Source organism: Felis catus, chromosome C1 (assembly GCF_018350175.1).
Source record: "Felis catus isolate Fca126 chromosome C1, F.catus_Fca126_mat1.0, whole genome shotgun sequence".
Lineage (NCBI taxonomy): Eukaryota > Metazoa > Chordata > Mammalia > Carnivora > Felidae > Felis > Felis catus.
In genome coordinates, this window is record NC_058375.1 from 118800956 (window position 1) to 118815114 (window position 14159).

At 55.6% G+C, this 14159-nt stretch overlaps 2 protein-coding genes across 4 annotated transcripts in view; one reads left to right on the forward strand and one right to left on the reverse strand.

Annotated features, from left to right (window-relative positions):
* SCTR (secretin receptor) overlaps positions 1 to 2501 on the forward strand; it is an 81516-nt gene extending 79015 nt beyond the window's left edge. For 2 of the 3 annotated variants that reach the window (XM_023259249.2, XM_019839111.3), the window contains exons 12-13: positions 917 to 958; positions 2031 to 2501. In XM_023259249.2, the coding sequence (XP_023115017.2) occupies positions 917 to 958; positions 2031 to 2201 (213 nt within the window). In that variant the 3' untranslated portion in view covers positions 2202 to 2501. The remainder of the gene's footprint in view (positions 1 to 916; positions 959 to 2030) is intronic. The other variant, XR_002744752.2, reaches the window with a different exon arrangement.
* A 1594-nt stretch (positions 2502 to 4095) lies between these two features.
* TMEM37 (transmembrane protein 37) lies at positions 4096 to 11835 on the reverse strand. The gene is made up of 2 exons (XM_003990716.6): positions 11457 to 11835; positions 4096 to 5438 (listed from the first exon to the last, which is right to left on the reverse strand). The coding sequence occupies exons 1-2, from the start codon at positions 11475 to 11477 to the stop codon at positions 4866 to 4868; spliced, it is 594 nt and encodes a 197-aa protein (XP_003990765.1). The 5' UTR covers positions 11478 to 11835; the 3' UTR covers positions 4096 to 4865.
* Positions 11836 to 14159: the final 2324 nt, after the last annotated feature.

Genomic DNA, 14159 nt, shown 5'->3' on the forward strand with positions numbered 1-14159 from the left:
CAGGGCAGAAGGAAAGGCAGGCTGACCCGAGGGGTCCCTGAGGAGGTGAGCAGGACGTAAGCACTGCAGAGACCCTGCCCTTGGCTTATGGTCCCCAGCAGGCCTCTTGGCCTCAAACCCTGCATCTCAAGACTGGAGTCCCTGGCCGAGCTCCATGCCAGGACCACTGGGAAAACAGAAGCTGCAGATACTAGTGAGGAAGGGTCCTGACAGGCACAGACCTCCGTCACACCAGGGAACATAAGAGTGCACACAGCCCCGAGGCCCCTAACCAAGGAGATGTATACGGGGAGGTCACACACACCCCACTTTTGGCAGGCCAGCACCAGCACGCGGGCTTTGCAGATTTCACATCCACACGTTCGTGTTTCAGTGTGAAGAGCTGGCCGTGGTGGACCACCTCCGGATTTCCAGCCGATCTTGAACATGAGCCCGCACCAGGCCCAGGGTCTTGCAGGGGCCGGCCCCTCCCCCTACCTGAGGGACAGTGCGCTTTGGGCGCCACCAGTCTCTGCTTCTCCCAGATGGCCCGCCTTACTAACTCAGGGGACTGGCCTGGTCCCCACGGGCCCAAGTTAGCAGCTTCTACTCTGTGGTTGCTGGAACTACAGGTGTCCAATGCCCGACGGGGGACACCGGGCTCACAGACAAAAGGGGCCCTGCCCTTGCCCTAAGGAGCTGAGTCTATGCTGGATGATGCCAGCAGAGCCAGGGGGTACAGTAGGGGGCTCAGAGGACGTAGCCCTAATTCCCCCTGAGGTGAGAGGTGTGAGAAGGCTCTGGGACACTTCCTGGGGAGCAGTGAGCCTGGGGCTGGCGATTCAAGGACGTGGGGGGGAACCTGAAGGGAGGCTGGGTACAGGAGTACCTGCACTGACCCCTGCTGCCTTGCCCCTCCCCCCCCCCCCCTCCGCAGGGCCTGGTGGTGGCCGTCCTGTACTGCTTCCTCAATGGGGAGGTGAGTTCTCAGCTGGCCTGGAGAGGAGCGTCCTAGCCACTGGATCCCTGTTCAGGAGCTCCCCGGAAAAGGTGGTGGGGAGAGGTGGGGTGCGGGCTGGGTCTCCTGAGCTCACTTCAATGGGAACATCGAAGCACCCAGAAGCCTAGTTCACACAATTACTGCGCACGACCCTCAGTTCAGCACAAGGGAGATTCTGTAGGTCTGGGCTGGAGCCTGAAAATGTTTAACAAGCTCTCTCCAGGAGGTTCTTACCCTAGAGCAAGTCCAGGAAAGAGGGAAGTACGGGCACCCCAACAAGAACCCGGGCTCCCGACTGCTCTGCTGCTTTGCCTGGTGGGTGACCCTGCTCACTGCCCACTGCCCTTCAGTGGGCCTCAGTGTTCCCATCTGTAAAATGGCGCAGAGGCAGTAACAGCAAATCCATCCTCGAGGACCCTCCAAATGAGTGTGGACTCCTGGGAGGGCCAGACACTTACTATGAAGTCTCTGCTCCTGCGCAGAGTGTTGGGGGAGGACACACACAGAAGCAGCCCAACCACTAGTTGAATACAGTCCTTCACACAAGTAAGGCCTTTCAAGAACTGTCGACCATCAAACTGGCTCGCCACACTTGAATGGGAATAACCTGTTTTCCAAAACTCAAGCATGAAGCCTGGCTTCAAAGGTTTGGGCTGCTACAGCTGGGCACTGTGGAAGACATTTCCAAAGAGCAACTCCCGGGCCCCCAGATTAAGTTGTGAGCTAGGGAGGCTTCATGGGAAGGAGTCCAGTTTGTCCCAGGTGATGACCTGATTAATTCTGGAGTTCTGGAATTTGTGAGACAGCCCTAAGCCCCTTCCTTGGGACCCAGGCGGCAAGATTGAAGGTGAAAGTGTCCAGGAGAGAGGGGCCCTCAATCCCTACTGGATGTTGGGGCCGGAAATGGCCAATCTGAGGGGCCTACAGGAGAGGGGAAGATACGAGTCGTGGGACTATACTGAGGTCCTGGGATGGGGGTGGGGGGGTGAATGGGACTGAGGGTACAAGGTCGGTTCTTCTCTCCTCCACTGATGGTGGTCTCTGGGGGCAGGTGCAGCTGGAGGTTCAGAAGAAGTGGCGGCAGTGGCACGTCCGTGAGTTTCTACTGCGCCCCGTGGCCCTCAACTCCATCTTCAGCAATGGCACCAGCGGCCTCACCCACAGCACCAAGGCCAGCACCTCAGAGCAGAGCGGGGGCACCTGCAGGGCCAGTGTCATCTGAGAGGCTGCAGCAGGGCCACGCACGGGACAGAGACCAAGATGGGTCACGAGAAGGCTAGACATTGCTGCAGGACAGTCCGTATCGGTCTTCTCAGCAGACATCATAGGCTTTTCTCCTGTGACCAAGAACTCCCCTCCTCTGGGCCTCGGGTTGGGGAGGGGGCTGTGGTGAGAATTCCTCAGAACTGATCAAAGCACAGGCACCGTGGGGCAGGACGAGGGCCTGGGATTTGGGTCTGTTGTGTTATGCGAAGGGCAGTTCAAGGGTTCCAGAAGGCAGGGAAATAAACGGTAGCTGGGATGGGTCTGGTATGTAATTGCCCGCTCTCCTTTAGCCCTCGAGACACAAGGTGAAGGATGCTGAGGCTGGCCTTCCCTACCCCTTCCTGCAGGAATAAGCTCGAAGCCCAGGCAACATGGCAGTCGAGACCCTTGGCCCTAGATGGACCCTCCTTATCCCTCACTACAACTCACCTGTCCAGTAGCTCTTACCCTAGAGCCTCAAGACAACTGGATTAACCTGACCATGTCAGTGAAGCCAAGAGACGCCAAGACCCCCAGCTTCCTTTTAGTAACCCAACAGGGTACAAGGCACCCTCCCGTGCCTCCTCTTTCACAGTCACCTGCAGCCCAAGGGGCAGAATAGCCAGGAAGGGGGCAGGATTCCATTGGGCAGAAAAAGAAACAGGTTCACGAAGGTCCTGTGACTTGCCCAAGATACTCAGCAAGCAGGGGCACAAGTTCAGTCCAGGGCTTTGGGGTTCAAATCCCTGTGCTCCAAGGCTGTGTCTGTCTTCACTCCTAGGCAGGGGGGCAAGGGCCTGTCTCCCTGTCCCATGGGGATCTGTCTCCCCTTTTTGTCTTTGGATTTTAGTTTCCTGGACTATTGGCGCTCCCCCTCCCACCAGCCGTGTGAGGATTAAACGGGACTATTTGAACCCTTTTACAAAACACAGCCTATTAGTGTTCAGGGGAAAGCATTCTGGACAGAAGCCCCAACATAAAGGAAAAGGCATCTTGCTAGTGGGGGACCTTGGACAAGTGCTGTCCCCTCCTGGGCCCTGGCTTCCCACCCCTGCATCTCCCCACTGCAGAGACAAGGAAGTCACCCCTTTGTACCTTGTGAAGGGTCTCTGGAGTGAAAGCCCAGGTGCTTACTTTCCAGGGCCAAGAACCCAGACTGTATGGTTGATGAGCTCTGCTCTCTGAAAAACTGGCTGGCCCATGACATCTTTCTTGATCTCCATGGACTCCACATGCATTTGGAAATAGAAGTTTTTAAAAAGCTACAGGGGGTGCCTGGGTGGCTCAGGTGGTTAAGCGTCTTGATCTGGGCTTGGGTCACGATCTTACGGTTCAGGAGTTGGGGCCCCGCATCGGCCTCTGTGCTGAGAGCCAACGCAGAGCCTGCTCAGTATTCTGTCTCCTTCTCTCCACCCTTCCCCACTTGTGCTTTTAAACTTCAAATTTAAAAAATTAAAAAAAAAAAAAAAGCCACAAGGGATAGATAGAAACACCCAGAAAGGGCGCCTGCAGTAATAAGGGTGGGGCAAGACACCAAAAACCCATACAGTGACCAGCAGCCAGGATGGACCAGGTGGAGGGGGAAGGGGCTAGTGTGGAATGAAATGATTGAAGCTACTGGGCAGAAAAGAAACTGGGAAGGGGGCAGTTGGCTGCATAAAAATGCAGATTTGCCAGCAAGGATGGAACTCTCCACTGGTTCCTGGTCCCCTTCACCTGCACTCATCCCCAGGGCGGGTGGTAATCATTACAAGTGTAGGCAAGTCCCCTTTGCCGCCTGGAGTCCAGCAGGTCCAGATATGTGCTCTGGGAGCCAAAAATGGTACCTTGAGGCCGTCTGACCCTTGCCAAAGACAGACACGCACACATGCTCGCCTCAGGGAGGACTGTGTATTGGAAGGTTGGTGGGCCATCCTGGGAAGCTGGTTCGAAGAATTAAGGCAGGATTCCCACAGACAGCAGAGATGGCCGGCTGCTGGCGGCTGAGGTTATTCATGGATTATGCCCCCCCCCACCCCCACCGCAAAGGCAGGGTTCAAATCAAGTCAAATGGTTTAAAAACCTATTATGTGCAAGACATTGAGGAAATCCTCAATAACATGACCAAAGCTATAGCAAGGAAAGGTGCACAGAGGTCCTTTGGGCTGGTGGAAGAAAGTCCTAGGCACTGACTGGATATGCTTAGCTGGAAGAATGATCTGCTCTGGGCAACCCCAGGGGATCCCAGGGACCCACCTGCCCCTACCCTGGCACACAGTCAATAAAACAAGGGTGAACTTCACTTAGCTGTGTAGCCAGCCCAGGCACCAGTCACCCAAGCTGCTTCCTAATCTAGTCCCATCCTGGGAAGAAGGATTCAAGAAAAGAGTCTTAAAATGTGTTAACTTCTAAAATCAACATCCTAATAACTTGGCTAAGGCTGTGCAGCTGGTGGCCCTAGGGACGCTCCTGACCTCTGCAGGCCAGCTGCAAAGGCCACTGGGCTGGTTCTGGCCAACCACCAAAATGTTATGGACTAAGCAGCAGCAGTTTCAAGGCCACGGTCCCACCCCCACCCCCATCAGAGGTCACGTGTTGAAAAAGTCCCGTCTTGACCACACTTTCTTGTAGAACCCGACGTCCTCGGCTTTAGGAGGGAGGCCTAAAACTTCCTTGGTTGGCTCCAGGGATGGGTGATGCTGTTGACGTGAAGGCCGCTGATGGCATTCAGAAAGAAGAGGAAGGAGGCCGTGAACTCGCACCAGAACATCAGGGTGAAACCAATGAGCGTGACCTGGTTCCAGAGGAGGATCACGAAACTCAGGAGCCCCCCGGACGAGAGGATGAAAGAGACGAGGAGGAGGACACAGCCCACAGCCCACTTGCGCCGTGAGTGGAGGTCTTCACACACCTGGGACACCATGAGGAGCTCCAGGCCCAAAATGGCGACCACCACAGCCAAGGCGCCCACGCTGCGGGCCAGGACCATGCCCACGGCCAGCCCGGGCACGTGGGCCTGACTCAGGTCCCTGAGGCAGCGTGGCCCCGTCTGGTTGGAGGAAGTGCAGAAGTGCCAGAGCCCAAAGAGGCGGTCCTCAGCCAGCAGCCAGTGGCCATCGCAGATGGAGACGGAGGAGAGGACCAGGGCCAGGGCGGCGCACACAATGATGAGGACCCGGATGAAGGATTCCAAGAAGGGCCGCTGGGGCCTCCGCCGGGCCAGTAGCCTCTGGGCCTAGAAGACACCACAGATGGCATGTCAGGGGAAACCCTTGCCCACGCTCCCGGCTTCCCATAGCCTTATTTTCTCTTGCTGTCCCCTGCGAAGCTTGGGACGCCCACCTTTGCAAGTAGCTTCCCTCCCTCCCAGCCCCTCCTTAACTTGCAGCACAGACCCACCTTCTTGGGGAGCCCTTCCCCCACTCCACCTGCTCCCTGTCCTCTGTTCAAGACCCAGAAGCACGGACTGTCCAGCTATTCACCAGGCACAAAGGGTTCCCTGACCTTTCTTTCTCTAACGATCTTTATGAAGAAGAAATCCAAATTCTACTGACCAGCAAGGTGGCAGATCCTAGTCTGTTCAGAATTCAGAAAACTTGTCAGACCAGGCCAGTGTGACCTTGAACTTGCAGCGCCCTGTGGGTTTCTTTGTATGCAAAGCAAGAACCCTGCCTAAAGCACTGTGAAGGTTGTTAAAAGCACTGGAATATTGTATTCTTTTTTTTTTTTTTTTACTTAGCCTTCTAATACAAGGCTCCATTTTCCCTCTCCCAGGATTTCCCAGTAGACTTCAGTTTCACCCTACTCTCCACCCAGCTGGTTCTGCACATTCCAGGCTAGGTGTTATTACCTTGTTTTCCTCAGTACCGAAAGCGATGTTTGCACCTTACCCTTTAGTCTTGCTCAGCCTGAACCTGAACCCCACCCAGCGCTGGCCAACTGAACTATCTAGCAGCTTCTGGGCGTGGGGGAGCCACGGAGGCTCTCCCTCAGCCTCTAGTTGCAGCCCTGGAAGAGTGCACCCACCCCTCTCTTCTGGCAAGCTGGGCCAGGTGTCCAGTGAGGTGTCCCTTATCTCACAGCCCTGGGACACCACCCAGGCATGGGTCCCCTCCCCAACCCAGAAAGCAAAAAATAAAAAGAGAAACACTTTGAAGAATCAAACTCCTTAGGACACACCATAAGCCCTGCACCTTCTGCCCTGCCTCCCCCTGCTGCTTCACCTCCCAGCACACGCTTCCTGGCCCCCTCACTCAGACACGGCCGCACTCGTTCTAGGCCCAAGGACAAGCCCAGAACTTTCTTCCTCAGACCTACTGGTCCCTCTGCCTACAAGTCTTCCCCCGACTGTCTCCTTTTCTCCATTCTTCATGTCTCAGTGGAAATGTCACTTCCTCACAGAGATCTGTCCTGCCTCCCCAGCCAAACCAGGTTCCCTCCTGTCAGGAGCCCTGTTTTCTTCTCTGTTCCGACCACCAGTCATCCATTTCCTTTTGATTTGTGCTTATATGTTGTCTAGCTCACAGAGACACCGCTCACCAAGAGGGCAGGGCCTCCCATGCAGGCACGGCTGCGTCCCCAGTACCTGGCACAGTGCTTGTCCTGGGCATTCAGTAGGTCTGCAACCACTGTCACTTCCATCTGACACTCCTGCCCCAGCCCCCCGCTTTTTTGAAAGTTTATTTACCGATTTCTTAGAGAGAGAGAGAACACGAGAGGGGGTTGGGGCAGAGGGAGAGGGAGAGAGGATCCCAGGCAGGCTCCACATGCTGGTGCAGAGCAGGAAACTCGAGATCATGACCTCAGCTGAAATCAAGAGCTGGATACTTGACCGACTGAGCCACCCGGGCCCCCCTGGAGCTCCCTTTAAACGAATCTCCTGCCCCGTCATAAATCACCCCCTTGACAGTGCCTATGGAAGCAGGTTACACCCCGCTTTGGGAGGTAAGCAGACAGCTCATGGGGCTCTGTCACTGCTGGGAAACTGAACAGGGACTCTGGGGTGCACCCTATACGTGTGCAAATGGAGGCAAGTCTGGGTCATGCTTTTCAGGGAGGGACAGGAAGCAAAGCCACGCTCTGGGAGACTCCTGCTTCGGTCAGAGCGCCAGCAGGAACATCAGACTGGTTGCTGACCTGCCCACCTAAGTGGGAGCCACCATGAATTTTCTGCCCCAGGGATACATGAATAGGGACCTGGTTTGCTTTCAGCACTTCTGCCTAAGCAGGGGCTTGTTTTACTCAAACCTGTGAGGTTGGCAGAGTAGGAAGCTCCCATGGGGGCGGGGGGGGGGGGCGGAGTGGGGAGGTGGCATAAAGAGGGAAACTATGTCACCCAGAGGCCAGATGACTTACCCAAGATCTCTCACCTAAATCACAATAAAGCCTGTTATGGCTGCCTGGACCAACGTATCATGTCCAGGATGCATTCAGCCAATAAATACCGACTGGGACCTTCCAGGTACAGGGTCTTTGGTTAGGGGCTCAGTATTACTGGTGAGAGGAAGGAGTAGCCAGTGTAGAGGGATGCCCCAGGGGTCAGGGCCCCAACTCCCCTTGCCTCCTATGCAGGGTTCTAGGTGCCACAGGAGGGGAATAGGGGAAGCTGAGTTGGCCAGCTCGGGCCCTGTCCTCACTCAGCCACAACAGGTCATTCTTTCTTTCTTTTTTTTTTTTTTTTTCTTTTCTTAATTTTTGAGAGAGAGAGAGCAAACGAGCACGAACAGGGATTGGGGGGGTGGGTGGAGCACAGAGAGGGAGACACATAATCCGAAGCAGGCTCCAGGCTCTGAACTGTCAGCACAGAGCCCAATGCGGGGCTCGAACTCATGAACCACGAGATCGTGACCAGAGCTGAAGTTGGACGCCTAACCGACTGAGCCACCCAGGCGCCCCCACGACAGGTCCTTCTTACCACCTGGACACATTGGTAGTCCAGGAGTCTGTGTTGGATTTCATCATAAAAAAACAGCTTGACTACTAGGAAACAAACCAAGGAAAATTGGAAACCTCTGTGTCTACAAACCATTAAAGGTGTTTGGCCTTGGGCAGCTTCTTAACCTCTTTGGCCCTTGGGTTTTTCATCTACAAAATGGGGTAGGTGACGGCCGCAGGAAAGCCGGGTTACAATGCCCCTAGAAGTTGGCTGGTAAGGTCCTAGGATGGGAGAGCCCTGGAAGCAAGGCCTCAATCAAGTCACAGAACACAGGACCCAGAAACCTTTTGACCCTAGACATCACGCTGTCTAGACAACAGGTATGTCCCATCCCTCCCTCAGCCCCACCTTCCTTGGGCACAGACTGGACTTTAGTCTCCTGGCCCATCACACTGGGATCAAAGAGAAGACAGCTCACGTCAGTTCATTTCTTCCCCCTCCCACCTCAAAGCAGGGCCTCCTTTAAATTCTCTGATCGCCAGGGCGCCTGGGTGGCTCAGTGGGTTAAGTGACCAACTCTTGACTTCGGCTCAGGTCGTGATCTCACAGTTTGTGGGGTCGAGCCCCAAGGAGGGCTCTGTGATTGACAGACAGTGCAGAGCCTGCTTGGGATTCGCTCTCACTCTCTCTCTCTCTCTGTCCTTCCCCTGCTCACACTGTCTCTCAAATAAACTTTAAAAAACAAACAAAAAACAAAGAAACTCTGATCACCAAGAAAACTCCCAAGAATTAAAAGACAGAATATAAAGGTGTTGGGGAACTACTGATAACATGAGTAACAATAATAATATATATTGGAGTCTTCATTCCTCACCACCCTGCACCACACTGGTCACTGTTGGCAGCTCCACTGGCCTTCAGTGACCTAGGGCCTGAAACCCTCTCCTGGAGAGGCAGCTGGTAGCAGTGTGGTCAGTGGAGGGCCAGTGGACAAGAGGGAACCAAGGCAGTCGGGTCTTGCCCCCGCCCTGCCCGCCTGCAGCTGTGGGACCTTGAGCAAGGAACTTTAATCTCCTTTCCTCGGAGGAAAAAAATGTGAGTGTTTCTCTTTTCCCTCTCTAACCCTCAATGATTTCTATGATCTGTAGGACAGGGTCACTTGACACTCCTGGGCCACTGAGTCCAAGGCTAAGGGCTTCCCTTCCGCAATCCCCCAGGACCCCACCTGCCCCCCCTCACTACTCATCCTTCACGTCCCCAGCCCCCGCCTCCATACTTGCCTCTAGTCTCACTGCCCACTCTGTGCAGGCCTAGGCCAGGCCTCTGTCATTATTCACCAGAAATTTCTTCACCAGTTTCCTAAAGAGTTGGCCAGCCACCGTCCTTAGGGCCACAGCCCGCGCCTGCACTGGCCTGCATGACCCCCGCCGGCCTGCTTTTTAGCTCTCTGTCCCCGGGCATGTTATTTATCCCCTCTTTCTCTGGGTTTCCTCCCCTATAAATGAAGATAACATCATCTACCTCCACTGGTTGTCTGGTGGGGCTGGAATGAGCTATCACTTCAAGTGCTTACAACAGTCCCTGGGGCTGATTTAAGGGGCTACTAGGCTGCAATGACTAGAGTCATGCTGGGACAGCGCCCCACCCTTGGGGCAGAGGCTCCGGGCTGGAGTCCCTCTTCCGGGCTTGAGTCCCTCTTCCTCCTTGAGTCCCTCTTCCTCCGCTTACTAGGTCCCCTCCACCTGCTGCCAGACTTCAGGCCCCTCTGGGCCCAGCACACGACGCCCCTGCCAGTTAATCCAGCTTGCAGCTTCTGCACCTCTTAGTTTAGCACTCACTTCCAGATAGGTCTTCTAAATCCTTGTTTACAAGGATTTACAAGGATCTGCAGCTGCACCTCTCGGGCTTCTCGAGGGGAGAGACCACACCCGGTCCCACCCTCCTCACTGCCAGTCCCCTTCTTCCCAGGGCCTGTCCCAGATGCCCCCTCATCAAGACTCAAGATTATGAAGGAAAACAAAGACAAGGGACTCGATGCAACCCGCCGTCCTTCTCCAAACGCCTGTGTCCGGGGGCTTGGGGGGTGGCTACGATTTCTCCTGTTAGTCAAAAGTGGAAAGGGCCGGTACGATTTGCAGCCAAGAAGTCCTGTTTTGAATCTCGACTATGCCGTTTGGCTGGCTACCGTGAGCAAGTTACTTCACCTCTGGGCCTCAGTTATTTTGTCTATAAATTGGGCGGAACAGCGTCTACCAGAGTCACAGCTGGGGGCGGGGGGGGGGGGGCGGTCTGGGCATTTGCAGGCAAAGTCAACTGAGCCTCTCTAATCGTTAGAAGGTTCCAGCCAGAAGACTCTGGGGGAGGCGAGCTGGTGAAACGCCTCCGCGGAGAAGCAGCTTGCTCGCCTGGTAGCTAGCGGTCGCGCCACTGACTTGCCTTTGGACAGCAACGCACCAGAGGGCAGGGGGCAGGAACGCGTAGGTTCTGGGCCAACAAAAACATCTTGCACCAGTGTGAGAAGTCAGACCTTTGGGGATGCGAGTCCCTTTCCCTCCCCTCGCCACAACCTTCTCTCTCTCTCTCTCTCTTTTATTTTAATTTTTAAAACTGGTTTTTATTTAGTTTTGCGACAGAGACAGAGTGCGAGCAGGGGAGGGGCAGAGAGAGAGAGAGGGAGACAGAATCCCAAGCAGGCTCTAGGCTCGGAGCTGTCAGCACAGAGCCCGGTGAGGGGTTCAAACTCCCTAACCCCGAGATCTGGACCTAAGCCGAAGTCCCCCACTTAACTGACTAAGCCACCCAGGAGCCCCTACAACCTTCTCTCTTAAGTGCCTGCACGCCCCAGTGAGTCTGTCCCCGCCCCAGCACCCCAGATGCGTTTGGAGAAGCAGAGAGATGGTCTTTCTAGCCCCCGCCCGAGAAAGTTCTGGCTTCCCCGGAGTCGCATCTTCATGTTATGTAAGACAAGCCTCACTCTGCAAGTGGACTGCGTCCATCCTCCACCCCAGACGCGCCTCTCCTTTTTAAAAAGGACCCCTCTGGAAAGCCTAATCATAGCTACTGGTGACCCCAAAGAGAAGCAGAAAAATCCACCGCAAGAAGCTTGGGGGCCTCGGGTGCTAGCAGGGCCCCGGGCGGAGGCCAGAGAAGACCGCGCTGCAGGAACAGCGTCGGGGGAGGGGGGGAGGCAGCGCCCCCAGGTTGCTTCCCGCCCACCTGCCTCCGAACCCCACAAGCTTGCAACAGAAGACCGGCAAGGCGGGGATCCGGGGTTCCGCGCAAAGTCCCTTCCCACCTCCCGGTGGGGCAGACCCCCGGACCGCTCCGGGAGGGTCGGGGGGCAGCCGGCCCAGCGCCCCGCCGGGTTCCCGGGGTTACCTGCACCGCGATGGCAGTCATGCTGCGCCCGTGCTCCGCCGCGCGCTCCTCCTCGCGCCCTCCGGCCGCTCCGCAGCGCCGCCAGCTCGGGGCCCGGCACCCCTCCCGGGGGGCGGAGCGGGGCGGCTGGAGGGCGGGGGAGAGGGAGGGGGCAATCAAAGCGGAGCCAGGGAGCCCGGGGCGGGCGCGTCTGACCCCGCCGCCCTCCGCGACTCGGCTGACGCTGAGTCAGCGCGGGCGGCCCGGAGGAGCCCCCGGGCAGGGGCGACGAGGAGGGCTCGGGACCCTGTGGGCGCGAACCCTGCCCGAGCCTGCAGGGGTCCCCCGAGAATGAGGGAGGAGCATCCGGCTCTAGGGGCAGGGCCGACCCGGCTGACTTCGGGGCGGGAGTTACTTCCCCGCTCCTGAACCTGGGGCGTCGACATCTGGGACTCTGATTCCTCGAGGGAGGGCCAGGCGGGCGCCGGAGGAGTCCGCCCCAGCCCCAGCTTGTCCGGAGGAGGCGCTAAGGTCCAGAGAGACTACTAGGCACGCGCCCGGGCTCTGCTGCTTTCAACCACCCGCTGTGTGGCCTTGGGCTGCTTGTTAAACGTCTCTGAGCCAGGGATAATAAGTAAAACATTTGTGAAAGATCGGGGTCTTGCGAGGCCCTTAGTATGTGTAAACGGAGTGGGACCTTCTGGAGCCATCCTTGCGTCACTGTTCTCCTCCCCGGAGGGGGATATACAAACCTGCTCCCCTCCTGGCCTCAGGGACCATTGAAAAGGCAAATACAACAAGGCATTGTGCTTCCTCGACTTTTTTTTTTTTTTAATGTTTATTTATTTTTGAGGGAGAGACTTTAATTTTAATGTTTATTTATTTTTGAGAGAGAGACAGAGTGTGAGCGGGTAAGGGGCAGAGAGAGGGAGACACAGAATCCGAAGCAGGCTCCAGGCTCTGAGCTGTCAGCACAGAGTCCGACACAGGGCTCAAACTCACGAACCATGAGATCATGATCTGAGCTGAAGTCCGTCCCTTAACCAACTGAGCCACCCAGGTGCCCCTTGCTTCCTCAACTTTTGACGGGACCTGAGTTCCAGAGGAGGCAGCCCATAAAGTCCCCACACCGGAATGGAGTGGCAACAAATTCCAGACTAAGACCCTTCTTTCCCTCCGCAGTTTTAGGGGGCTGTGTGTTGATGAGGAGGGCGACCTCTGCTTAAGGCAAAGCGAGATCCTCTTTCTCCTTAACTGAATCAGGGATAAATGAAATGATTGGGCTCAATTAGGGAGGCAGGCAGCTTCCTGGTGACTTTACCCAAGGCTATTTGAAATAACGACCCTTCTCCTGGACCTGAAAATTTCTAGATGCTAAGAAAGCCCAGAAAGCCATGTGAGAAAGGGGGAAAGTTACAGTGGTCTGAATCTCCCACTTAGATGTTCCTTTTGAGTCCCTCACTGCCAGGTTCTCCTCCCTCCACAGCCCTGGGCTCTAGAGGAGGGATTCACCCAGGAAAGGAGGGCCTGGCCCTGTTGGGGTCCCTTTACAGAGCCCTAGGATGCTCCGTGGGAGGGAACTTCTGGGTTTCTGGGGCCTGAAGAATTTCACATGACCAGGAAGGGAGTGCCTGGAATAAAAATCAGGAAGAACTGTTAGGCTGGGTGATCCAGCCCCATTGTGCGCCTCCAAATGCCTTCTACGATTCCATGTGTGGTCAGGCATGTTTGGGGATATATTGTCTGTTATGCTTTCTTGGTAAGAATAGAAAGTCTTGAATCAGTGGAATTTAGAACAACATGTCCTGTCAGCAAGACAGCTGGAGAAGCAGAAATGGCTTAGGAATAATAAGGAGGAAGTAACTGTCATTTTACGGGTTTAAGAAGGCCTGGACACAGCCAGGAGTCTGGATGGAGTCTGTGCTGGTCCTTTGCATTCTAAAATCTGTGGTACCTTGGTGCCCAGGGCTTGGGACTCAGTGGGTACACAGCACTCCCTTGGTGTACCACTCTACCCCTGGGGAGATGGAGAGAGAGGCAAATAACTCACCAGATGACTGTCCGTCCAGAGGGGCAAGGGTTTCCCCATGCCGTGGGGGCCATGGCAGGGGCAGAGGCAAGGCGTGGGGTGACAGGGTGGGACCCCCAGGAATTAAAACCAGAAACAGCATGGGGGTGAGTGGGTGGCCTCTGGGACAGCATCACCTGCCTTATTCCTTGACTGTCTCTGCCTTTCCTCTAGGTGGTGTGACAGATTCAATACCTGTTCCTCCCTCTTCCCGACTTCTAGGCCTGGCCTGTGCCGGGGAAAGAGGGACGGCGTAAAGAAAGGAAGGAATCGGCTCCCATTCCACCCCTCTGACCACACTTGTTTGGTGGGAAAAAACCCAGGCATTGTTCTCAGAGACTTCCAAGGCGGAGACACAGGTACTGATTAATCAATCAGCAAGTAACAGATCTATTAGTCAGTCAACAAGCACTCCCCCACCTCTGGGCCTTTGGACTTGTGGCTTTCTGTCTGAAACGTACTTCCTCAAGATACTCCCATCTGACTCACCACCTCACTCTTTGGAAGTCTGGGCTTAGAGGTCACCTCGTCAGGAAAGCCTACCGTGGCCACCACGTCAAAAACAGCCCCCTCTATTCCCCTCTTCCTTCTCTTACCACTAATCTCACATGCGCTTGCGTGCACACACGTATCCTCTCCCTCTGTAGTGTAAGCTC

Coding starts and splice junctions, on each gene's coding strand:
- TMEM37 (XM_003990716.6), bottom strand. CDS start 11,477: ATGACTGCCATCGCGGTGCAG. Junction 5,439..11,456: donor TGACTGCCATCGCGGTGCAG/GTAACCCCGGGA, acceptor GGTGTCTTCTAG/GCCCAGAGGCTACTGGCCCG.